At 44.9% G+C, this 25,877-nt stretch overlaps 1 protein-coding gene across 2 annotated transcripts in view; it reads left to right on the top strand.

Moving 5' to 3' along the window:
- RBM33 (RNA binding motif protein 33) overlaps positions 1-22,820 on the top strand; it is a 137,323-nt gene extending 114,503 nt beyond the window's left edge. For both annotated transcript variants that reach the window (XM_075550182.1, XM_075550181.1), the window contains 4 exons: positions 4,849-5,052; positions 6,547-6,732; positions 19,702-19,790; positions 19,922-22,820. In XM_075550182.1, coding sequence (XP_075406297.1) covers positions 4,849-5,052; positions 6,547-6,732; positions 19,702-19,790; positions 19,922-19,970 — 528 coding nt within the window. In that variant the 3' untranslated portion in view covers positions 19,971-22,820. The remainder of the gene's footprint in view (positions 1-4,848; positions 5,053-6,546; positions 6,733-19,701; positions 19,791-19,921) is intronic.
- Positions 22,821-25,877: the final 3,057 nt, after the last annotated feature.

Raw genomic sequence — 25,877 nt, 5'->3', positions numbered from 1 at the left:
TATCTTTGTGGTGTCAGCTAGTCTTTTAATATTGGGCTTCTCTCTGTCGATCATAAATTTCCATCCAGGATAGTTTGCTTTTCACTCTGGAAAGCTGAAGAAAATCAGGTGACTTACCAGAATGTTCAGTGCCGTCTATTGTTTTACATGCATCGATCATTCTTTAGACCAACAGTATTAGCCAACAATCTATTACCTAGTTAAGGCCATCCCCAGATTATGAGGCTCTGACTTAGAACTCCCACTTGCCCTCTCATGACGGGCTTCACACTCGTTCTGTCATGGCAGACACAGTGAACCAGGCACAGGCTGGACCTGTTACTGTGTAGGTGTTTCGTCGCGGTAAGAGAACAGGAACGATCCTGGGTCGTGAAGTTCCGTGGAAGACACCTGAGAGAGACACCGTGAGCATTGCTTTGGGGAGCCCGCTCTAGGACGCTGGATTCCTGGCAGCAAAGTGGAGAGTGAGCGGCCCACATGCGGAGCAGTATGTACTAATTGTCGGTGGCTGTAGCATATTGTGTAGCACACTATCGTCCTTCCGTAGCCCATTCAAAATGTGTAAAAGAAGTGAGATCTCTATTGAATTATTCGATGATTATTTCTGTGCCTCCTATTTCGCAAGACATTTTGACAGGTCTTAGGTACAGAGTAGTGAAGGATTATCAAATTTCATTGATCTCAGAAAACCAATTTATATAGGGTCTTAACCACTGGTTAAAACCGTTTGAGAGGCCATTCTGACACTGCCTCCCAGGGAGTACATTTATTTATTTAAATCACCAAAGTGCATACACTGAAAGGCTTCTTGATCACATACCTTATAGTCTATATGCATCTCTCCATTAGTGAAAAGGACAGAAGTTGGAGAGTTGCAACCAGTAGCTTGTTTTATATCTAAAGTCTTGTGGAGACTTTAGGTCTCTCCTGCCACTTCTACCCAAGCTCCCACACTGCCGCACAGGGCACCTGGAAGGCCGACTCACAGCGTGGCCACAGGAAAGAGCAGTGCGGCGGAAGGGCAGCCTGACTGGACCCAGCCTGCTGCTGGGCGTGTGCGTCTTATGCGGTCCTTGCACTGTGGGAAGCATACTTTCAGTAGAATCCTTAGGTAAGTTATCTGCTGCATCACTGGTAAAGGTGACATTTAGTATGTATTGTTACATATACATGGAGTTTTAAACTTCCTAGCATAGAAATTTCTATGTGGAGGTAAGAGAAGCAGAGCCTTTTAAAGAGTAAACACCACGACACGTTGTGTGCTTCCTTCAGACCAGCCTTGGTCGGTGCATGCACCTGCTCCCCTCCCTGGTCGAGGATGATGCCTCACTTTTTTTATGGATTTTGCAAATGGATGCCTTTTCTTGCTTTTTTTTTTAAAAATACCGTTTTATTGAGCTGTAATCAACACTTCACACAATTCAGCAGTTCAGTCATATTCAGAAAGATTATACAATCATCAGACTTTTCCAAATGCTTCCATTTTCATTTGGAAGTGTTATCTCTGTGACTTTTATCATGCAATTAAAATGGAAATGATAGAGTCATCTGATGTGGAAGTTCACAGCCCTAGCGCGACAACAGCATCACCTGAAAGCCCTTTAAAATCCTTGACGTCTGGGGCCCACGGTGAGGTTCTATGTAACCTCTCGATAGCAAAGACACTCAGAAGCTCCCGGCGTTTCCGATGGGGGTAGGGCTCAGGTGATCAGTACAGTTTGACTAGAAGTGGTCCTGAGGAGGAAGCGTCCAACTGTTGACCCTGAAGGGTTTCTTAGATGCCCTTTGATGAATTCCCTCCTACCTCTACTTTGCTGAGTTTTAACCATTCCTAGACTTCATTAGGTGGTTTTCTTAAAAATGTATCCTTTGACGTGATCATGTCCCTTCAGTATGGTTTATTTCATTGGTAGGTTTTCAAATATTGGTCAGTCTTGTATTTCTGGGATAAGTACTTGGCCATGGCATATGATCCCTTTTCCATTTTGTGGATTCAGCTTACTAATATTTCAACACATTTTTATGTATAAACTTCAATGAGGGATAGTGCTTTGTAGTTTTCATTTGTTTAGAGGTCTTCCTTGTATCAGCAATAGTAGCTCAAAAATGAATGGGAAAAGTCCTCGTTCCTCTCCCGCTTTTCTGACAGATTATGAGAGATTGAAAGTATGGCTTCCTTAAATAGCTGACAGAATTCACTAGTGAAGCCATTTGGGCATGAGTTTTTCTTTGTGAGAGATTTTTAAATGATTAATTCAATGCCTTTACATCTTAGCTGTCTAATCAGGTTTTCTGTTTCTTCTTGAGTCCATTTTGAATCTTTTTTGGACCGTGTCCGTTTTTCCTAAGTTGTCTTAATTTTTTTCCCCACACCAACAGCCTTACATTATTTATTGTTAAACTTGATTAGGAAGCAAAAAACCAAGGAATAAACCAGATTATTTGCCAATAGAAGTTCAGGTCATCAGATGGGGACGAAAGTCTTAATTCATGATCTGAGCCTGGGAAAATGCGGCCATGCGTGCTACCCTTCAGGGGGCACCTTACAGACTCAGCTTGGTTCTTCTCCAGTGTCTTCTCTTGGAGTTGTACCTGATTTTATTACCGGTTTTCATTCGAATCCATTGGAGAATGGGCCGATTCTGCTTCTGTTTCTTGGCCAGGAATCTCTTGATCCTGAAAGTCTTATGAGATGACATGATGAAGTTGGAGCACCACCACACTCGGGGTGGCAGAGAAACGGAGAGCGTCTTAATTTTTTAACGTTAAGAATATTCCTTTTACTTTATATAGGGTCCATGTGTTGACCTCGCTTTCATTCCTGACATTACTAATTTGTGTCTTGTTGTTTTGGGGTTACTCTAAATAAAGGACTACCAAGTCTGTTGATCTCAGAAAACCAGGGTCTGGTTTTCTGTATTGGTTTTCTGTGTGTCATGTCATCGCTCTGCTCTGCGCTCTATAAGAGTGCCTTCCTCCCGCATCCTTCAGGTGTGAGTCCCTGTTCTTTCCTTCGCTCCTTCCTTTCTGATACAAGGCTTAATCTGTTCGTTTCCTTAGACGCACAGCTTTCATGGCATCTCCTAAATTTGGATAAGCTGTACTTTAATTTTGGTTCCATTCAAAAGAAATGAATTTTTTAAAAATTTGTGTTCCCTAGCTTCTCAGCGTAGTGGTTAGCCAGTAAGTGGATCTGTCTGTGTGTGGACTGGAAAGTGCATTCCAAGTTCAGTCTGTTCTTAAGTCTGCCGTGGCTTTACGGTCTGTCCAGCTCTCTGGGGTCTCCCTGGACGTGCGTGAGCTTCCAAAGCAGCCTTGTGTGAAGAGTTTAAATCGCGGACTGATTGCTGTGTGTCCCAAAACAGGACGGGGATCACACTTCACTGGGCTTTCCCCCTTCCTCGTCCACCACGTTGGCTGCTTGTACGGACATGCCTGAGCACCAAATAGAGCCAGCGAGGACAAAATAATAGCCTTGTCAGGAAGGCCACGGCTGACACTGATCCCAAATATTAAGAAGAAATTCTCAATTTGTTGTTTCCCTGGGGTCGGTTTTCAGAAGCTTAAAATGGTTGTTTCCAACAACTTTTCTGGTTTCATGCTTTTGTCCTGGGGGGCACGCGGAAGCGTTGGCTGGCCTCTTCATGCTCCCCGAGCCAGAAGTCTCTCCGTTGCGTCATTTTTCAGCATCTCATGCTTTCTTAGGCTCCCGTGACGGTGGGCAGTCTTGGCACGGACTTCTGCTGAGCAGCCCGTGTGTGGAAGATTTACTACCCAGCACCTGGCCGGGTTCCTGTTGATGCCAAGAGCAGGGCACCGGGCTGCTAAAAGTGCCGGAGAGTTAGTTTTCAAGTTGCAGCACCCACCCTTAGCAGGCTGACATCGTTCACTCTTCTTGCCGCTGTTTCTTTTGGAAGGGTGCTGTAGTTAGTACTGAACACAGCCGGCCTCAGCCATCACGCCCAATGGCATTGTACTGTCGCTGCCATGTAGAGTTGCTTCCAAACTGATTAGCAACTGTTAAGGGCAGATCATGAGTAAAAGCTTTAACGGAAAGGGTTAGTTGAAGCACCTAATAGAATAGATGCCTTTCTTCCCCGAAATTGGGTCCCTGTGTGGTTGGTCCTGGCCCCCGTGTTCTCGCCGGAGCGGAGGGCCATACGGGCCAGTGGTGCCCGGCTGTTCTTCCGTCCTGTGGCTACAGAAAGTGCCAGGCAGCGCCTCTGGCTCACTTGCCGTGCTCTCCCCAGGCCTGCCCTTTGGCCTTTCCAGTGTGCGCCGAAATCAGTGGGTGGGTCCAGGTTCCCCGCTCACTTGAGCTGTGAGAGAGGAAAGCTGTAAAGCGACAGTGCTACGAAGTCAGGCTCCAGCAGGAAAGCTCTTGGAAATGAAAGTTGCTTGTTGACTCCAAAGGATGTTTCGCTTTTGTTTGTTGTACTGGGGCGACCAGCACTTATTTTTCTCCCAGGCCTCTTAAAGTGGATATCGTCAGACTTAGTGGCTGAGTAAGCGAAGGAGAGCTGAGTGTTTCCTAGTAAGAAGAATGTCCTTGTAAAGCCCTGCTACTGTTGGTGGGTGCTGTGTGTCAGTAGACTTGCTCCAGACAGGTTCCTACTTCGTGATCTTTGCAGAAGCTCATCGCCAGGCCACTTCCAGACTGCTGCCTCGGAACCGCCATCCCGGTCAGACTCGCTGTTCAAACCCGAGCACTGCCACAAGCCGAGTTTCCGAACGCGCTGATGAAACATGAGCCTGCTTACATGCTTGTTAGTTAGAAATTGTGTTTGTCGGTTCACCCTCTGTGTGAGCAGATCACTAAACCGCGTGATGCCTGGTTACTTCCTGCAGGGAGGAGAGAGTGACGGCTTTTTCCACCCGGAAGGCCATCCGCAGCGGCTTCCTCCACCTCCGGAAGGGAGGCAGCAGCCTGTCCGGAAGGTCACACTGACCAAGGGGACCCTTCAGCCACAGCACTCGCCAGTGGCCCCCCACATGCACCCGGCTGTTCCTCCAGGGATCAAAAGCATCCAAGGAATCCACCCAGCCAAAAAGGTACAGTTGGCCCTGTTTCCTCCCGCAGTAGCAGTGTGAAGGCCCGCTTCTGCAGTGAGGTCGCCCCGCTGGCTCAGGAAATGGAATGTTTAAATGGCAGGACTTGCTGCTCAGCAGGGCTCAAATAGACATGCAGGGCTAAGCCAGGATGGTCTTTGTTCTGCTTTTGAAAACACGCTCTGACGTTCACCACAGAGCTTTCCCTCCCATGACTTTTTAATGGTCCGGCTGTAGCGCCTCATTGCAGGAGCGAGCGAGCGTTTGCCCGAGACGCTAAGCTGTCTGCAGAGCCAGCGGCTCTGCCACCTTCCGAAGTAGGAGGAATGTGCCGCCAGACAGCATCAGCCTGGGGACACTTGACTTTCGCTTAGCTACCGGATCTCACCAAGGAAACGCCCTGGGTCTTTTCAGGGTGATTTCATAATTATTAACCCCAAGGGGAGAGAGGGCACCTTTTGGTGGCTCCATAATTGGCCCTAGAAAGGGGTAGGATCGTCGTTCTTGGTGGCTTTCCTCTCTCTGCGCTGGGATGTATTGCTGTGTGAAGGAGTGTTTGTCTGTGTGAACTCAGTCTGCTAGACAGAGAAGCAACATCTCTCCAGGCCTCCTTGTGAGGGTGTCGATGTGTCTCCTCTTCTGTGTGATATTTGAAATCCTCTGGGCATCATCCTGTCACAGCAGAGCAGCCATCCCATCCCTCCATCCCCAGCTTTTGGTGAGAAGCATCTTTTTCTTCCACCAAAGCCTTTCCGTGTCTGGAAGAGGAACGGGTGGCCAGCCTGGTGGATGCCATGGAGGTCGAAGCCAGACAACCCTATTTCAATCGATTCGGCCACGTCGGGGAGTGCCTTGCGGCCTTGCTTTGAGTTTCTCCCTGAAAGCCTTTGAATCCTGCTGGTTCAACCTCCCTGCTAATCTTGGTGCTCCTCGTAACATTGGTATTTAGACCATCCTCTTTTTTTAAACCTATTTGAATGTCTTTGTGTACATTATCTCAGTAACACTTCATGATAAAGGAACAAACAGAATTCCATTTCTGTAGCTGCAGGTCAGAGGCGTGCACCTTAAGTGCTAGCTTTTGTTACAGTCTTTAAAGATTATTCCTGTTTGAATTTTCTCTATTCAGGTGTTCTTCGTAGATATATGATGAGAGAGATTTAAAAAAACAAAAAACTCCACACATATAGATACATAAGATGCTGAGTGTCTCCACCTGAAACCTCCGTTTACTCCCAGAACATGAGGATTCTAAAATCTTCCCTCATCTGTGGGCGGTTGTAAGGATTCTATAAGAAGATCATATAAAAAGGATGGTATCGGATAATGCTTGTGCAAGGATCTAAAAACATATCAAATGCATACAAGAAAACTTTTGGTAGAAGGTTTAGGATTAATATTATAACTAAGAGTTACTTGCTCAGCCTTCTATCTTAGTAACTTTGGAAATGCTTAAAGCTTCGAAATCAGAACACTGTCACCTTTTGTTGCTGTTAGGTCATGTACGGGAGAGGCAGAGGACTCGCCGGTCAGATGGGTCGGGGACGCCTCATGCCAAATAAGCAGAATTTACGAGTGGTGGAGTGCAAGCCCCAGCCCTGTGTTGTGTCTGTGGAAGGGCTTTCTTCGTCCACTACTGATGCCCAGCTGAAGAGCCTGCTCATGTCTGTGGGACCCATTCAGGTAGGTCACCTTAGGTTTCTATCTCGTCCAAGTTTCTCAGACCCCAAACTAACTAACTTCCTGACGCAAAATGCTCTTTTCTTTGTGTTGCTTAATGATATACTTGATAGAAATGGTTTATTGACTATGCATCCTTGATTTCAGAACTTTTATCTCGGACGTGTAGCATAATGGGTGCTCAGTTATCAGCTTAAGAAATAAATAACTCAACTGAATGAATTTATCCTTGGAAAACCTCACAGGACCTTTGCAGGCTAGAGACCTCTGCTATCTTACACCTCACAAATGAGAGGTCAAGTGACAAAGAAGAGTCTCAGGGCCATGAAGGAGCAAGCTTTTGCAGACATATATATACAGGAGGCAGACCACACCCCCAAGGAAACCCCCCTTTCAACCAATTGGCTGTTCGCATCCAATCATATCATGGAAAGTGAGCTTCATTCTTATGGATGTGCATTACTTGCACACGTCTAGTTTTTGTTCTGTTGAATGACTTGTTCGGTTTGGAATGTTTTTTTAATCGTTTTTTAGCTCTATGTTCCTTATTTATTTCCCCAAGCATCCTCGCATGTCAACATATTTTGGTTGTGTTTATGGAGTAAATGAAACATTAACCAAAGACTCGTGCTTCTATTTTTAATAGACGAGGTTTTGCAGTGGCACAGTTGGGAGCAGCTTTTCAATTTCATAGGCTTAAAGCTTATGACACTGCCGACTCGGTTGTTAGTAGACTGCTCTTGAGAGCACAGATTGATGTGCAGAGCAGAAGGGCACTAGGGAATGCGTTAGGCTAGGTTAACTAGAGAAACAAATCCTAGGATCCTCATGTATACGGAGCAGCTTTATATAAGAAAGTAATTATGTATCAAGAAAACAGCCCAGTCCAGATCAAGTCCATAGTCTGATATTAGCCCCTATGTCCGACACCAGTCCATACATCTCTTTTCAGACTCACGCAGCCACATGCAGTGATGCGTAATGCAAGAAGATCACAGGTTGGTGGGTGAAAAGTCTTGTGGATCCAATGGCAGTGGAAGCATCCCAGGCCTGGCACAGGTCTCCACCGCATGGCTTCTCAGGTCTCAGTCTGGCTCCACAGGGCTTGTCAACAGGAAGTTGAAGACAGAGAGACAAGTTCCCAGAATCCTCATGAGAAGGCCATGCCCATAAGAAGGCATCATCAGACTGTGACCCGATTAACAGGGTAGACTTCACTCTTAATATCCTCAGGTTGACATGAGATTATGTAACCACCAAAGGGAACATTAGATGCCATCAAATACACTTCTCTGCTCTGTGGCCTTAGCAGTGACTCCAACATTCCAAGAGCCAGGTCCCTGGGGGCATTGTGGAATAAGTTGAATAAGCTCATCAGTTGCCCCACGGGATGTGACTGTTTACTCCCATAAAGATGTACAGACCTAGCAATGTTATGTAAGACGACTGTGATTTAGAATCGATGCAATGGCCCTGGGTTTGACCTGGGCTTTAGTCTATTACAGTGGGTCTCAACCTTCCTCATGCCGTGACCCTTGAATACAGCTCCTCATGGTGTGGTGACCCCCAACCATAACATTATTTTCATTGCTACTTCATAACTGAGTTTGCTGATGTTATGAATTGTAATGTAAATATCTTCCATGCAGGATGTATTAGGCAACCACTGTGAAAGGGTCGTTCGACACCCCCCCCAAGGGGTCGAATAGCTATGAACTAGTGCTGTCTGATGAGAAGGTCATTATTAGAGGCCAATTTAAGCTTAGGTGTCCCACAGTTTCTGTTACCTGTTGGGCTTTCTGTCCTTCCCTTTGGAGGGCAGAAAAGAGAACGGTTGCTTTACATTTGTGATTGGCTGCATTTTGTGAGCTTCGCTTCATCCGATGTGGTTTTGGCAACTGAATGAGCACTAGTGTCAATATCCACGTTTGAATGGCATGCCGTTTGTTTCTCCTACACACTGAGCTTTAGTGCTGCCTTGTGACAGTTAGTTCGGTACCTCACGTTCTACGTTCTAAATAGAACATTGTGCTTTCGAACGGCCGTTTACTGTTTACTCTCTTGGGCCCTGGCTCCTTCCTCTCCACGTTTGTGGTGGGTTGTTTGTGGTCTGTGGCCCCCATGCCCCCACCGTCCTGAAACGAAGAGTTTGAAATCTTTGTTTTATATAATTTATTTGCGGTCCCTGAGAAACCTAAGAACCGTTTAGTGACTTGTTTTAATTAGAAAGAGCAATATAACAATGAGAATGAATGTTTTCAAGGTTTCATCAGTTATACTGAAAGTAAAAGGTGAAGGTTCACATGCCGCTGTAATACAAGAGTCCCTGAAGGGTGATGGGCTCAGTACTTATTCAAGAACATAGTCTTGGTTCCGTGGAGTACAGGTGGCGTAGTGGTTATGAATAGGCTGCTGAGCACAAAGTCTACAGTTCAAAACCAACAGCTGCCCCTTGGGAGAGAAACAGGGCTCGCCACTCCGCTGACGAGTTAGTCTCAGAAACCCACAGGGGCAATTCTGCAGTGTCTATAAGAGTTGGAATCTACGCAGTGGTGTGAGTTTGTGTCTTTCTGGCAGACGCTGTAGTGCTCTTATTTTTGCTGGTGTTAAGCTTGTGGGATTGTTTTAATTGGTGGTTTATAGATAAACACGGCTGTCACAAATTTCTGTCTCGTAATTTTAAGTAGCAAGCAAACTAGTATTACTAGCTTCCTCCTGCATTAGGTAGCTAGAGAAATAATACTATAAGCAAACATTTTAAAGGGAGCTAGCTCAGTGACTGAAGTCCGTTTTCTTGGGTTGATGAAGGAAAGTGTATGCACAGCAAAGCAGTCGCCTGTCCTTGGGGTCTGGCACTGCCTAGTGTTCACTGAGCGTAATCCGCATCGTGGTGTGATCGCGACTAGGAAGGACGGGCCAGTTCATTATAGACAGTTCTAATAACTGCATGCATGTTGACTGTATTTTCTTAACCCGTGGAATCTGGTCATTTTCTCACTGCATCAATAGAATAGAATGTGCCAGCCAGTATTACCTTCAGATTGATATTTCACTTTTAAAAACAACATCCACAAGTATTACTACAAAGCTCAATTTAATGGCATCTGTGTACAGAAGCCGTATTCAGAAGCAAGGGAAAATAGCAAGATTATATGCAGAAATAGCCATAGACAGAAATAACTTAAGTACGGTAGTGTGTTTCAGACTTCTAAGTGAGGCAGATGGCAGTAAGAGCAAAAGCTATAAATGTTAATACTAAATGAATCAGGAAGGAGAATTTTTTTTTTTAAGGAAGGAGATTTTATGTAGGGTCTTCAGATTAAAAAAAGGAAAAGGCTATGGGAATGCTCAATCATGTCGTTGAGCGAGGAAGTGGGCAAAGGGAAGCACAGGGGCACCTGTGGGCAGCCAGATGGTTGTTAGAGCATCCAGGCAGCCCCCAAGCACTGAGGCTGGTGAGGCCGCTGTCCAGGGTGCTCTGCAGTAACCGGGGTATGTGCTGCCACCTCAGGAGAACAGCTGTGAACTGTGCTCCGTCTTAAGGGTTAAAAACAAATGAACCTTTCGGATTAGGAGAAGGTTATTGTAATTTTGAGACACCTGTATCTGCCTACGTTCTAGAATTTGCCTAAATTGGTTGAAAACAAGCAATACATTGTTTTTCAGTCCTTGAACTAACAGCACAGAAGCCACATCTGAACTCCTCACGACCTAAGGCAAACACAGATCTTGAGTGCCATTCCTAGGAGCTGTGTGTGAGCGGCCTGTGGGTCCCCAGTCTGCCGGACAGTCGTTGTAATTGTATGAGGATAAGAGAAGTGAAGAGGGTGGGGGTTGGGGGTAATCTGTACCAGGATTATCCAAGGCACTGAAAATTGACTGCAGTAAGCTACAGAAAAAGGTTCTACCGAGGCTTAGATGCCCCTGAATATAAGTATCAAATATTTCTCTCTCTCTCTCTCTCTCTCTCTCTCTCTCTCTCTCTCTCTCTCTCTCTCTCTCTCTCTCTCTCTCCCCCCTATCCCCTGTCCTAGAAAGGTGATTTTAGAGAGCCCAAAGAAGTAGCTTAAAATTCAGAATGATTCAAAGTGGTTCCTTTTCTATAACAAATGGAATTTGAAAGCTTTGATGTGTGATGTAGGTGAACTTAAGGGTTCTTACTGTAATTTTTTCAGAGAAATTCCATGAGAGTGGGGGTTAGTCATCTTATTAGGATTCATTAAAAGCAGAAAACATTTTTAGTGTCTCAATTGAAAACTCCTGTTGGGGTATAATTTTTTCTCCTCTATTAGTCTTAAAATAGAAAAGTTTTGAAAGATAACCTGCCATTTTATAACGTATCACAAATCAGCTTCATTTTTTTTTCTCCCATGAAAACGGCTAAATCTAATGCTCCCAATTATTTCATGTTTTAATGCCAGTTTCCTGCTCTTGCTTTCCTTGCCCTCGCTTCAGTGTGCTCTACTGTGGAAGGCCCTCCACTGGGCCCCCTTGTTCTTTTGTCATTGCTTCTGGCCCACCTTGGCGACAGGGGCAGGTTGTTGGCTTCTGGCAGGTCGTCACCTTTCCGTAAGGTCTCAAACCAAAGGAGAAAGTCATTTTCAGTTGTTCCTTCTCTTCTGAGTCCCCGGACTATGGGAACTCACTCCCAGATGCATCCCAGCCCAACTTCACGAAGGCATAAACTACATCCCCATCCCCCCAAAACAATACAAACTCCTGTGTCACTCTGCCTTAGAGTTTCTCATCTCTGATAAACTGTTCTTTTTCCAGTCTAAAGGCATGAAGAGGTAAGAGCTGGTAGCATTGAACATGTATTTTACCCAAATGATCCCGTTGACTGGCACAGTCAGAGCCTTGGTTCTGTTTGGAACCACCAGCTGCTCCTTGGGAGAAAGATGAGGCTTTTTACTCAGACTTGTAGGATCGTGTGCCCAGACTTCATAGGAGCCGTATTAGTCAGACGGTGTGTGTTTCCAGCACTCTGTCAGTGTTAAAAATGGCTTTAAATTGGCCTTGACTACAGCCTACACCCTGGACAGATGACTCCAGGATGTTTGGTCTTTTCCTCCAAGGACCGTTTAACTGGAGTTGAAAAGAGTTGCCAAGTCACAGCACCGAGTCCCGGCAGAATCCACGGCCTCCGAGCTCACTTGAATGCAGAGCGTGTCTAGATGTGAACGTTCTGGGGCCCTGAACCAGTTGGTGTCTTGGGATCAAAGGGTTTGCTTGTGTGATCTGCCTCGGTATACCTTTCCGTGAGCAGTTCTTTTTAAATATTTATTTTCATATGAATATATAAATGTAAACAATAGACTGCATGCTTGCATAAACATAAATGTCATAAAGTACAACTCAGTGCATTTGAGATCGTATTGGGGCAAAACAAAAAAGAAATAAATACAAATGTAGAGGAACTTGTAGTCTACTGATGTTACAGGGGACCTGAAAGAGTGAAGTTTTGAGAGTTCAGGAAAACAACATACCACCTTTTCAGGAAAGGTGGTTCTTATTCGGTCAGAGGTATTGTTTTATTTGTTACCTTGAAAGTGAAGATACTTCCATGCACTTAAATTGCCTCTGGGAAGGAATGGAGCCAGAGATGTGGTGGTGGGGCTGGTGGTGATGGTGGTGTAGGTGGTGGTGGTGGTGGTGGTGGTGTAGGTGGTGTAGGTGGTGGTGGTGGTGTAGGTGGTGGTGGTGGTGGTGGTGGTGGAGGTGGTGGAGGTGGTGGTGGTGGAGGTGGTGGTGGAGGTGGTGGTGGTGGTGGTGGTGGTGGTGGAGGTGGTGGTGGTGCTGGTGGTGGTGGAGGTGGTGGTGGTGGTGGTGGAGGTGGTGGTGGTGATGGTGGTGGTGGAGGTGGTGGTCGTGGTGGTGCTGGTGGTGGTGCTGGTGGTGTGTAGGTGGTGGTGGAGGTGGAGGTGGTGGTGGAGGTGTTGCTGGTGGTGGTGGAGGTGGTGCTGGTGGTGTGAGTAGTTACGAAAGAAGGAAAGAAAAGGACCAGGTTGCTGCTGTCTGCCTTTCTGGAGCCGTGGCCTCGGGCAGGCTACTGAAGCTCTGCTTCCGTTTCCTTCTCCGCGTGGTGTAGTGGCAGTGGCACCGATATTCCTGGCCTGTGTGCTGTTATCCTGGGATAGTTGAAAGAGCACCAAAAGAAGTATGATTAGTTGCTTAAGTAGAGTGAGTGTTTCATATAGTATTTATTACAGTAAAAAAAACCCTGCTTTGCTACCCACGATATAGAAAGCATATAAAAATACTCTGTGATTTATTTAGACCTAATTGTCATGAATGACTTCTTTATGCTGGATTTTTTTGAAGCCTTTGAAATAAGCATCCATTTGTATTCAAAGTTGTATTTGTTATTATTCAAACCTTTGCCTTCCTGGGAAGTATCTTTCTGTGAGAGAACCATGTTAAGAATCAACCAGTATTAATCTAACCAGGACAAAGTTAAAACTCTATTTCTCACGAGCCTCTGTCACAGGCCTTAAGTCAGGTTAGCTCTAGCATTGAGTCAGTGGGTTTGGCCTCGCCTCCAGTCCCTCTTTACGTCGGGGGATTTGAGTAACACTCTAGTTGATGGAATGAAGTCCCATCAGCGATTAACTCTTGACTCTGGTCTTGCTGTAAGTGACACATACCCATGTTCCCTCAGTACGCACACTGGTGGCACTTCACAGTTCTGTTCCTTTACCCCAGAGTGGTGAGAACTGGAGATTGTCGTTCAAGACCGAAGGTTTGGTTAAGAACAGTATGCATTCAAGAGAGGTTCCTAACTTGATTGCGTTAGCACCATGTTTTCTAGTTCCTGTTTTTAAAATGCTGGACCCCTGGTTGTGTAGTAGTTATGTGTTGTCCCGCTAACCACATGGTCAGCAGTTCGAAACCACCATTCACTCTGCAAGAGCAAAATGAGGCCTTCTGCTCCTAGAAAGATAGATGGACTGTCTCAGAAACCCACAGGGGCAGTTCGATCCTGTTCTGTAGGGTTGCTATGGTCAGAATCAACTAACGCACTGAATTTTGTGAGGTTTTTTTATGCGTTTGTTTGGTTTATGTTATAATTGAGAATATATTCCTCCTTATGTTAAAAAGTGTTGAGTTAAACAGTAGCAAACTTTTTATTTATTTATTTGGTAATAAACTTTTTAAAGTAGGATTTGGAGAATATCAAAAGACTCTGAAAACCAGATTCTTGGGAATTTGTTTCTTTTTGAAATATTTTTCGAGAATAAGATATATATATATATATATATATGTGTGTGTGTGTGTGTGTGTGTGTGTGTGTGTGTGTGTGTGTGTATAGATAGATAGAGAGCATCGCCAAAATTTGAAATGCTTTTGAATCATTAAAAGAAATTTCAGTGCCGTATCATTTGATGTCGATTTTAGTCATCAGTGTTCTTAAAGTTCACGATCCCTGGAGAACTACTGCAGCCCAGTATGCTGTCGGCCTTCCCTTCTAGAACTCTATGAATTGATGATTTAGAACTACAACTTTACAACAAACACAGAGTTGGGGTTGTGTCTTTGGCGCAACATAATGGAAACCCTTTGGTGGGGTTGACCTTTATATTCTCCTGTTTTTCTAGTCCTTCTAGTCTGGTTCTCTTTTCCCCTGGTTTAGGACTTCAAAAAGTAGGGCTCTGCGGTTGAATTCTGTCACATTTGGTCAAAGTAAATGATAACAGGCCAGCCCCATATTTTTCAGGCTGAGAGGAATTATTTATGAATTGAGAAAACTCTCATATTAATGTATAAACTCTATTTTCTTTTTACTTTTTTCTATGAAGATAATGAACTGATTTAGAAAGTGGGCTTACTTTAAGCAGTCCCACATAGAGTTAAAATACGTAATATAAATGTTTCCCTTTAGATAGGTCCATAAGGGGCTAAGAATTGTTGGCTAGAGAAATTGATTTTTAAGATTGCAGAATTATTTTAGTCTCTCCATACCAGTTTGGTGTATCTGTTTACACACACTCATTCTTCCTAGAAAGAGGAAGACTTTTCTTTTAGGTCGGGCTCTGTATTACATGGACAGCTTTCTAAACTAAGAGTAGGCTGAGGAAGGGTTCATTGTTACTGTAGTGCGGTGTGGTGCTGGGGCCTGATGCTGCTGAAGGGGTTGTTGCATGTAAGTGGAGGAAAGCTGCTAGCTGAAGGAGTGTCTTTTACCTGCATCTTCCCACACAGAGTTACCTCATTGTCTGGGCAGTCTCTCTCTGGAAAATGAACCGGGAGTGAACTTCGATGTGTTAACCTTTCCCATCTGCACGCCAGGAAGTTGTTTGTGTGGTAGTTGAAGGGGGGAGAGTAAGGGGGAGTTCGAGTGGGAGGCACTGTTTGTCTAGAGATAAATATCAGTTTTTGGATTGTTCTGGGTGGAAAGTTGCATATGAATGTGTGTTTTAAACTACCTGAAACTGTGTTACGGAAATGTACAGAAATACAGATTTTTCAAAATGGAAGTTAGTGGCCATGAACCTTTTCTTATACTGCACGGTTCGTTTCCTCTGACTTGTTGTTCAAGTAGGTCAGAAATGATTGAGTATTAGAAATGTATGCGCTTGAATCTCATATCTAGAAAATAGGGTGTTTTGGAGGGGTAGGGAGTACAAAAATCTAAATAAAGGGGAACTGACATGAAACCCATTTCTGAGAAAATAATCGTTTATTGTGTTAATTACTTGGAATGCAAGTCATCCCTCGAATGTAAGAATCTCATTACGTGTTTAGTATCTTGACTGGTCCTCCCAATCAAATGAAGATTTAATCCATGTAGATTCCAGATCACCTCACCCCCTTCCATCCTATGCTTTGCCATTGTTTTGCCACATGCAACCGCCTGTCGTCGTTTCAGTGAGAAGTTACTCAAAGGAAGTGAGATCACCATCAGAAATGCTAGATACAGCTTTCCTTAAAGGGAAGCATGGGGTTTTTCGAATCTAGGTTTCATCTGTTCATAACTGTGAATAGCATCCTACGAAACTGCTTCTTCCTTTACTTCTTCAAGTAACATATGCCACACTACTTAGAGAGAAAAATCAATTCACTGCCATTGACTCGATGCACACACACCCATAGTGGCTCTGGGGCAGGCCAGAGCTGCCCGTGAGTTCCCCAGAAGAACTGTTGATGGGAGCAGAAAGGAGCAGCTGGTGGGTTCAGCCTGCAGCCTCGTAGTCACCCCTAAGCTGCCACCCTGCTAGCAGCCATGAAATGGGAAGGTATTGAAATCCCTTTGGAGACATTTCTTTAACCCCTTCAATACCTAAAACCTTAGAAACCCATAGGCCTATATTGCCAGAAGACTGGTAAGAATGCCCAAGGAAAGATTCAGTAGCAAAAACGCCAGCCTCACTGCCGTGAAGTCTATTCCACTCGCAGCAAACCTACTGGACAGGGTAACACCCCTGGAGAGTCGGGGAGACGGGAGTCGAAAGGCCCATCCTTCCATGGAGCGACTGGTGGTTTTGAACACAGCTAACCCCCTACAGCACCAGCACGCACGCCCGTGGAACTACCGGCAAACGGAGGTTACTTACGGAAGCATTGCCGGTTGCTGGTTAAGGTTGTGGTTACAGTTAATGTGAAGATGTCTCCTGAATAACTGAAAAGAACTTGTTCCGCGGTCTCCTCTGCCCTCATCTGGTGACAAACGAGAACAGCATTTTCCCTTTGGAAGCACAGCTGCCTAATTTCAGTAACCCAAGATTATTTGAAGGATATCTGCAGGACAGGAACAAGCAAAAAGATAGGGCTGGCATCGAGAAGAGAACACAAATTTCTGTCAGGATTCCAAGTGGGATTTCAGAAAAGCCAGCTAGCTGAGAATATCCGCGAGAGAGGAATTCAGTAATTAAAGATCACTTCTTGAGCTTTGTTTTCCTCATTAAGGGAAAGCATCAAGAACAATGTTTGCCTACCACTGTGTCTGTCAAAAAGCAGGGGGAGGTCTAGTATGCTATCAAACCTTTACGGGGGTTGGGGGGGGGGGGCAGGTACCCCGTCTGCTCCCGGGTGTGAGGTGGCTGCCTGAGTTGATGTCTGTGTAGGTGAGACAGTAGTACTGCAACAGGGCGCCCAGGTGTTTCTAGTGGTGTCACGTCACACAGTTCTGTCAGTGCAGTGTTATTGGGCGCCTGGAAACGTTTTATTTCTTCCTGATGAGGATTGAAAGTCCTTTTTGGGAAAGTATTGTAGTAATTTTCTCCTAGCGTTCTCAGTCATTTTTACTGATAGGATATTTATGGATGTTAAAATAAATAATTATTTCTTGGAAAATATATAACTTTCTTAACCCTTTTGAAGGGTTGGTCTCCCCCCCCCCCCACACAACCACACAATTTCTATGCATCCAACGTAGAGCTTCTACTAATTCTTTAAAATCAACCAACCAGAAGTTTAAGTACCTTTACAGCAGTGGTTCTCAACCTTCCTAATGCCGTGACCCTTTAATACAGTTTCTCATGTTGTGCTGACCCCCTCCCCCAACCATATTATTTTCTTTACTTCCTAAGTGTAATTTTGCTACTGCTATGAGTGAGGTGGCCCCTGAGAAAGGGTTGTGCCACCCCCAAAGGGGTTGCAACCCACAGGTTGAGAACCACTGCTCCAAAGGATTGTATGTTACTATTAAGTTTGGTTGTTGTTTTTTCCCTGGCTAGTATATTTCTCTAGGAAGAAAGATGAGGCTTTCTATTCCCACAATGTGTTACATCTAAGAAAACTACAGGGCAGTTCTTCCTGTCTTATAGGGTCACCATCAGATGATTTGAGATAGAAAAGATTAACTAAGCAAGTGAGAGAAATAGAAAATGGGAGAAAAGAGCTGCCAGGCCTCATGAAAAACACACAAGTAGAAGCTTCAGAAAATAGCAAGGACCTTCCCCGCGAGCTGGCAGTTGGAATTCAGATGTGTGGTCTCAACTGTGAGGGGTGCCACTCTCCTAGACACCTAAAATGTGGAAGCTACTTTGGAATTGAGTCATGGGTGACAGCCGAAAGAGTTTTAAGGCTTCACGTGGTAAAAGCCTAAGTTTCCTTGAAGAGATGTCAGGACGTGAAGAGAAGTGTGGAGGAAGTAGCTAATGTCCTCAAAAGCATACGTTGGACCAGCAATAGACTGGTCCTAGGAATGTGGGCCTCGGGTGTGCTTCTGGTGAGGCTTTGGAAGTAAACAGTGAGCGTGTGATTGGGAAGTGGAGGCAAGGGTTATGTTTTTTTATGCGGTATTGTGTAAATTATGTTCAAATGGTTGTCTAAAGCCAACAAACAAACTGCCATTGAGTCGGTGCCAACTCGGCAACATTATAGGACAGGGTAGAACTGCCCTTCTGGGTTTCCAAAAGTCTCTAACTCTTCCGGGGAGTAGAAAGCTTTGTATCTTCCCCATGGAGTAGCTGTTGATTTCAAACTGCTGACCTTGTGGTTAGCATCCCAGCAATTAATCATTATGCTACCAGGGCTGAATGTGGATGTTTGGGAAAATTAAGATCTTACAAGGTTTTGCCTTGCTGCTTACTGTGAAATATGGTAGGAAAGAAGTGGACTTAAGATGAACTATGCAAAATTGAAACAATTTAAAGATTTTTCTGATTTTCACCGTAAATCTAAAGGCAGGGCCATTGCCCAAGGACAGAGGATTATTCTCTACCTTGATAGCCTTTACAGATCTTCCTGTTGAGCTGTGGACTTGCTTGGTGCCCATTATCCCTTCACCCCCTTCAATGTCTCCTGTTTGTAATGGAAAAGCCTGCCTTGTACCTGTTCAACATTGCCCTTTGGAAATAGCTTGTAGCCTAGATTTCACAGATTCGGAGAAATGCAGTACACCTGAAGACTACCCATATATGATTTTTAGGTGATTCAAAAGATAAGATTTTTTGACTTGGAATAGATTTATGACACTTGAAATGATGCAGTGAAGTAAAATGCATTTCACATGTGGCAGAGACATTAATTTGGGGGCACTGCAATGTTATAGATGGAATTGTGTGCCCCCAAAAATATGTATCATAAAAGCCTAACCTCCTGCCTGTGTTTATAATCCCACCTGGGAGTGTTTTGCCTTTGTTATGTTAATGAGGGAGGATGAACTTGGGGTTTGGCTTGAGCCATCTCTTGAGATATAAAGGATCAAACAAGCAAGCAATTAAGCAGAGATGGGAGAAGAGAGAGGCTCCCGCCACACCACTGTAGATGGATTCAGTAAGTCTAACTGAGGAATAAGTTTCTCCGTGTTAAAGTCATCCACTTGTGGAATTTTACCATCGGGCTCGGTTGGGTTTGTGTTCTTCTTTTCAATGATTGTTTCTTTCATTTGATCTTCTTTATAAACTTTTTGAATTGCATTGCAAAGCATGGACTCTAGGAATGATTCTTTTATTATAGAAGAGGGGACTTTCTGTAATTCCTAAAATTGACTTTAAGACCCCTCAATAGCATTCCCTTCCTGTGCTGATGGCTGCCAGAGTACTCTTTGGGAAATTAAGAACTAATTGTACACTCTAGACTGTGAGTAGGTTATGAGGTTCCTTTAGTAAATAATAATTTTCCCTGGTGTGATACATCCTTTTAAGAAGATTTGTTAGGGGCCTTACGAGGAATTCCCTGGCCAGAGGACATGTGAAAGTGACTGTACAGGTCCCGGCGCTAGCTGTCCCTGAGCCCCCAAGGGTCAGAGGAGAGTGGGCTGTGCGCATGGCTTTGGGAGGTCTTAGAAGGAGGCTGCGCGGATTTCAGAGTTGCTCAGGGTAACCATTTCTTGAAATACCACCTCTGCCCCTTTTTAAATTGATTTAAAATATATATATCAGAGCAAGAAACTGGAGCTAGAAGATAGTCAAATGGGGTTGTCTTAAAGTTCCAAGTGTCCACGCAGGCCTTGACTTTGTTGTAAAGTTTATTGTATACATCAATTTAAAAAAATCATCTGCATGGTGTTTTTTCCTTTCCCTCTTGTAGAGTTTACAGATGCTTCCCCAGCAAAGGAAAGCCATAGCGAAGTTTAAGGAGCCAGCCCACGCGTTAGCATTTCAGCAGAAATTCCACAGGTACCCGTTTTGCTCTGGACCTCTGTGGCTGAGCTGACTCAGGAGGGGGGAGGATCCACTGGCTTTCATCTTGGTGAACTTGTTGCTGCTGTGCACTGCCTCCATGTTGATTTTTCTTTCCGTTTCCACAGGCACATGATCGATCTGTCCCATATCAGCGTGGCCCTGATTGTTGAGTGATTTCTAGTAGGCGAGTCTGCCCTTACGTTAAACCAACACTGTAGAATTTCTCCAAGGACGCTCCAGGAGCAGAGTTCTCCAGACCTTCGACCTTTCCCGTCACTCCTGGCATCGCTGTTGTCCGGAACGACAGGCAGCAACAGGATTGGCTCCAGAGGAGCTGAACTTACGGGACACAGCCTATGGGAATTTGGTGTTAGAGTTCTTCAAATTCTGTTGTAACCACAAAAAGAGTACCATTTTTTCATTGTCTTTTGTTTTCAAAGTGCTTACTATGCATGTAGACATTGTTCTTCCAGATCTTACTGTATGATCGATCCCAGTGACTTGGAGTCAGGAAAGAACATGAATGCTACAAATCCACAGCATTTTTTCACAGCAAAGAATATTCGATAATGGTTGCACTTATCTTCACGCAGGCTAGAACACAGTTTTCTTAGCCAGGCTTCACTTGAGTTGTCTTCTCAAAAAGTCCTGGTAAAGACGTAGGTTAAAATTTGGGTGGTTATCGATTGACATTTACATATCCTGGAAAGTTGGGGTATGAGAGGGGTGGTTGGGAGTGGTGCCAATTGAAGTGGCAGATTCTGCTTCATGTAACTATTCCAACAGCGCCAACTGTATCTCTCAGTTCCAAAGAATCTGACCAGTATTCCCAAAAAAGCCAAAAGGCTGGGTAGGCAGGCAAATTGCAGCTCCCTCGGGCTTAGCAGGCACGCTCAGCCTTGTCGCCCTCTGACCGAGTTCCCTGTCTGGTAGCGTGGCATGTCACGGCGTCGACGTGAGATTGAGGGTCAGCCTGCGGGGTTACCAGAACCTATTTGCTTTCTTTTCCCTCTCTTAAAATACCACCCTGGTGGCAGTTCTCCGTCACTGGCTTTGTAACATGCTTTGGGAACCTGGTTGTCATGGTCTCAATTGTCCCTCTTTCTGTCCCCTTTCCCCCTTCGTTTTGAAGACTGTTTAAGCAGGGGTGCTCGTCCATGAGCCTAAAAGCAGCCTGATTCTTCCTCTGGCGTACATAGCCTTCTTGTTTTTAAACAGACAGGAGGTAATAGTTGTCTTGCATGATAACAAAACCTGAAATAAAATGTACACTATGTCATCGATGAAACTGGCTTGAGTCATTCCCGGTAGGTTCCTTTGGTTCTCCATAAAGCAGCCTTTAGAAAAACTCAGATTGGGGCAAGCACTGAAAAAAGTGCCTTGTTGTATTTCTGCTCATGAAAGTCATGTCCCAGTTTTGGCTATATTTTGATGTGGACCTGAACTATCTGAGCAGATCATACATATTAGGGCATACTCACACTTTTTAAGCTCTCTTTTTTAATTAGGATGTCATGTCAAATTTATTGACGTTTTTACTAGAATTAAGGAAAATTAGAAGCATGTCATTCAAAGCATCAAGCCCAGCCTAGTAGGGACCAGTATGTGAGCGCTGAAACCATTGGAAGCAGCCACATGCCTTCCTGGCCTCAGCGTTCCCACGGGAGACAGTTGCCTGAAGGTGTATTGTCTTGTTTTCTTACATTTGAATTTCTACATTACGTTACAATTAAGTGACCCCTTGCAAAACTGTTTATACGCCTTCATTCTACAGTAACAGCATGTGCTTACTAAGCCCGGCTGGAAAATGGGGGTGGTGGTGGGAATGGGCTGCTTGTCCACAGACTGAGGTGTTGGCTCCCCAAAGCTGTAGGCGTTCATAGATGCTCTTAGTGTAAAAGTGAACTTCATGCATACACAGCTGGCTCTAGCTGCTAGTGCCTAGACACCTGCGTTCCAGAAAATCCCTGTCTCACACTCGGAAGATGGCATTGCGTGCCGACTAATAGTCTCCCAAGGAAAAGCTCAGGGCGGTGTGCCCTTTCCCTAACGGACACGTTTTCACAGACTGCTTGTTTTTATGCCTGTATCCATATGTCTAAACATGTAGATGATATGACCCAGCCCACAGTGCCCAGGATCGAGATAAGTTTGGTGGGCTGGCAGCACTGATGGAGAGAAATCCAAGCCGCTCAGCATCCGCCTGCAGTGAGGAGACTTGCAGCTGAACTTGTATTAGTGAGGGCTTACTGCAGCCGTTAAGTCGGGTTAGCACAATGTCAGCATATTCTAAACTAGCCCAAGACTGAAATAAAATCGGAATGCTGGCTCCGAAAGTCGACATCTAAGGAATCTACTCCTTTCTAGTTAGAGGTGATAAAACTAAATATATCGGGGCACTCTTAAAAACAAGTTTCATTGCTTCTTTGAGGTGTGGGTGTGATACAGTGCCGTGGGATTGTGTGTGTCTGTAGCCATCTACACACATCCACGCTCTCAGCTTGCTCTTCCGTAGAAGGTTCTTGATGACCAACACCGTCACACTGGGTCTGGAGTACGGCCGTCGTCAGGCAGGGTGGACACGGTCCAGTCCGGCTGCGCTGAGGACGTGCTATGAATGGACGCTGTTCGTACAGACAGTCCAAATAATAAAGGCTTAGTGTTCCTGAAAGAAATATCAGGAGAGGGAAGAAGCAGAATTAGAAAGTGCTGGTATCTCCCTTGTCAGTGCACTGGTCGCAGCTAAGTTAGACCACTCTGAGCTGAGTCCTCCTGGAAGATCTGTTGCAACCATTATCTGTGTTCTTTACGTATCATGATTTAAAATGAGATGCAAACGCATTGAACATGCTATGTAAATACGGACCTTTGGAAATTAAAATGTTTATTGAAATGCTTTCAATTCAGCAACACCTTAGCTATTTGTTCTTTTGTGTTGTCTTATCAAAGTTTATGGATACAGTTCCATAATTGTTGATGTGTTTGTGTGTATACTCGATTTTTATAAAGACGGTAGTAAGTCAATACATGTATCCTGATCTGTGTATTATTTGTTCACCAATTCCAGGAGCGTAAACCCAGGAAATGCCAGTCTGTCTCCTAGGGGGAATACTACAGGTGGTGATGTGGCGGCACGTTAGTGTCCTCCTTCTTTTTCGTTATCTTGTTTTGATTTCGTGCTGTAATATACAAGCTCCCTTAGCGTAATACCCGTGCATTATCATTGTTTGGCTACTTTTGTTAAATTATTATACCAACACGCTTTTGGAGAAGCAGTCTATCTTTCCGAGAGGCAGAGGGGGCCCCTCAGGTTCTGGGCAGGTAGCTTCCTAAGCAGGGACTGGGCTGGAGCCTTCCTGGCCTCCTTGTGGGGAGTTCGTTGGATGGAACAGCCAGGGACGATTTCGTCATCGTTAGTTAAGTCTCGGCAGTTCTTTTCGTGATTTGTAAAGGTCCTAGATAAGCGCTTGCTCAGACTTGGTTCTATAGCATTTCTGAAATGCGACGAGAGTGACAGAGCTTAGAACCTGCACCCATGGGTTCTTCTTAGGCAGCAGATTGCTTTCATCGAAAAGCAAACCTTGGTGAGGGCCGAGGCTGGGTGGTAAGACGGTTAGGTTGAAGAGGAGCCAGGGTCGGCACAAGTGGAGGGTGAGGGGAGAAAGAGTCAGCACGGAGAAATGCTGACAAACGCTAATAGGGCGTTCCTAAGCTTTCTGCTAACAGATCGACTCTCAGGCTACTTACAGTTCCAGCCTACCAGGAGCCCAAGGAGCAGGCCACGCAGGAAGGGGAGGGAGCCATGGATCTGAGCCCTTTAGGCGGTTCCGTTCCTTTCAGCAGAGGAGGGCAGGCGTGACTGAGCAGGCAGCAGAGGAAAGTCACCCAGGAGTGTAATCCTTCGAGTCGGCCTGGTTTCTTGGTTTGGGGGACGTCTGTTGTTGTTGTTTTGTTTTACTTTTGATTTGTTTGTTTTGTTTTGCTTTAAGTTGTGATGTACTTGGGAAGGTAAGGTTCACATACATGCCGGTAGCCCTTTGGACTGCCAGAACACCTGGTGGAGATAAAATTATATCTCGCAGCACAGCTGCGCAAACGTAAGGGGCTCTGTATGTTGTCGTGACTGCAGTGTTTCTATCATGTGTCTCTTGTGAGTCGTGTCTGTTAGAACGAGCTCCTTCCCCTCTGCCTTGCCCGCATGCCCTCACGGAGGACCGGTGCCCCGGGTTTTTAGTGCCAGGAGGTATGGCTGCATTTGGCCCTTTCCCAGGCACCTGCTTCTTAAAGTTTCTTCCCTTCTTGCTTGCAGACTCAGTTCTGGCTTCACAGAGTCACATCTAGACCCAGTTTTACATCCATTCATTCATTAAGGTGTTACTGTGTCCCCCTACTTATTTATTTACTTAGTGTGGGGGGGAGCTAGAGAAATAGAGGGCGGGGAAGAACTTGAAAGAGTTTTGTTTTGTTTTTAAGTGACATGCTCTAGTAGGAACTAAAGAGAAGGAGGAAGTAGAAGATGTGAAATGGGAGTAGGGGGCCCACCATGAAGGGAACCACAAGGAATTTTGGTCAATAAGGGGGGAAGTTGAAATATAATTTACTATATTTAATGAGCGTATCAATTGACCTTTCAACTATTTTATAACTTGTGAATGAAGTGTTATTTTGGACATTATTGAGTCTGAACGCCAAAGGTACTAAGCCTTAATCTAATAATAAATCCTAAGGATTTTATGTAAGGTTTTTTTCAACCTGTTTAATTTTTTTTTTATCATTTAAAATGCCTAACTTCTTAGGTACATGAGCCCATGGTTTTGTGTACAAGAACCAAAGCAGTACAACTCACTGATTCATATTGGATCCTCAGGTATACCGTCTTCTGGTATCATATGGTTGGGAAGGATCATTTGTTTTAGACTTTGTAACCTACCTTTTGTAGAAAGTATTTTTAAAATCTTAACTCGTTTCTGTGCCATGTTTGATAGGAAATTTTTCATGAAGATGGGCTGGTGTAACAGGCATTTTTAGTGAGATGTTTCATGAATAGCATTTGCTTTTTCCTTTTCCTTCTAACCAACTAAAATAGGCAAAGGTCTCCACGGTGGTGTTTTGCTTTGTGAACTAATTTTAAACCGTATGTAGACAATTGCAGGCCCAGGAAAGCAAGACCTTGTGTGATTTTGGTTTGTGTTTTGTTTGGAGTTTCTGTCACCCCAAGTGGGCGTGCCAGTGCCTGTTCTCAAGTTTTGTATTTAAGAGTTCCATCTCAACATTCTTTTAGCGTGCTTTTATTTGCTTTAGTTCTGGGGTTGTTTTGGTTTTTCGACCTCCTCTTGAGGGTGCCTTAGCTGGGCCAGCAGTTGAGAGGACCGCTCACCCCGCGTGCGCAGCAGTGCCGCCTGAACGGTGTAACAGAGGCCGCCGCCATGCGCGCACACATGTGTGCCTACTACAGGTCCTCCTGTGTGTGACTCAGCTTTGCTTTTCACAGGCATGGGATCCAGAAATGCTTTTTCCTTACGAGGATTTTCACTCCCAGGCTTTAATCCCACTTTAACTTTCAGGTACCGCAAAGGCAGACGCGTGAATTCTGAGGCCCTCACTGTTTGGCCGGCCTCTCGTGGCCGGGTCCTCAGTTAGATGGCCACCATTGCCACATCAGCCACGCCTCCCCCTCATGAGAACTCCTCCCTCCCCATCCTGACACCCTTCCCTTCCCGCTTCCCTTTCACTGCTCTGGCCCCTTCCTCACACTCCCCCACCTCCCTCCGCCCTTCACCCCCTTTAGTTTCCCGTTGGGTTGTGGTGGCCCTATTGCTGCTTCTCTCTCTCTGTTAATATGTAGAATTCCACTCGGCCGAAATGTCTCATGTTTGGTTTTGTGTGTGTATGTGTTGTGTGTGTGCACGTGTACATGTGCTGTTTTACAAATTGATTCTATCTTGACTTTTGCTTCGACAGGTCTTCACTCACAATTTATTCCTCCAGGGCTTTGATGGGAGCGAATAACATTTTAATTCTGTTGTTTTTCAGTTTTGACCTCTAGAGGAGTGTGTGGCGGCCCACTAGCACAGATGCCGT

Source organism: Tenrec ecaudatus, chromosome 5 (assembly GCF_050624435.1).
Source record: "Tenrec ecaudatus isolate mTenEca1 chromosome 5, mTenEca1.hap1, whole genome shotgun sequence".
NCBI classification, from domain to species: domain Eukaryota; kingdom Metazoa; phylum Chordata; class Mammalia; order Afrosoricida; family Tenrecidae; genus Tenrec; species Tenrec ecaudatus.
This window is presented reverse-complemented; position numbering and strand designations above follow the sequence as displayed.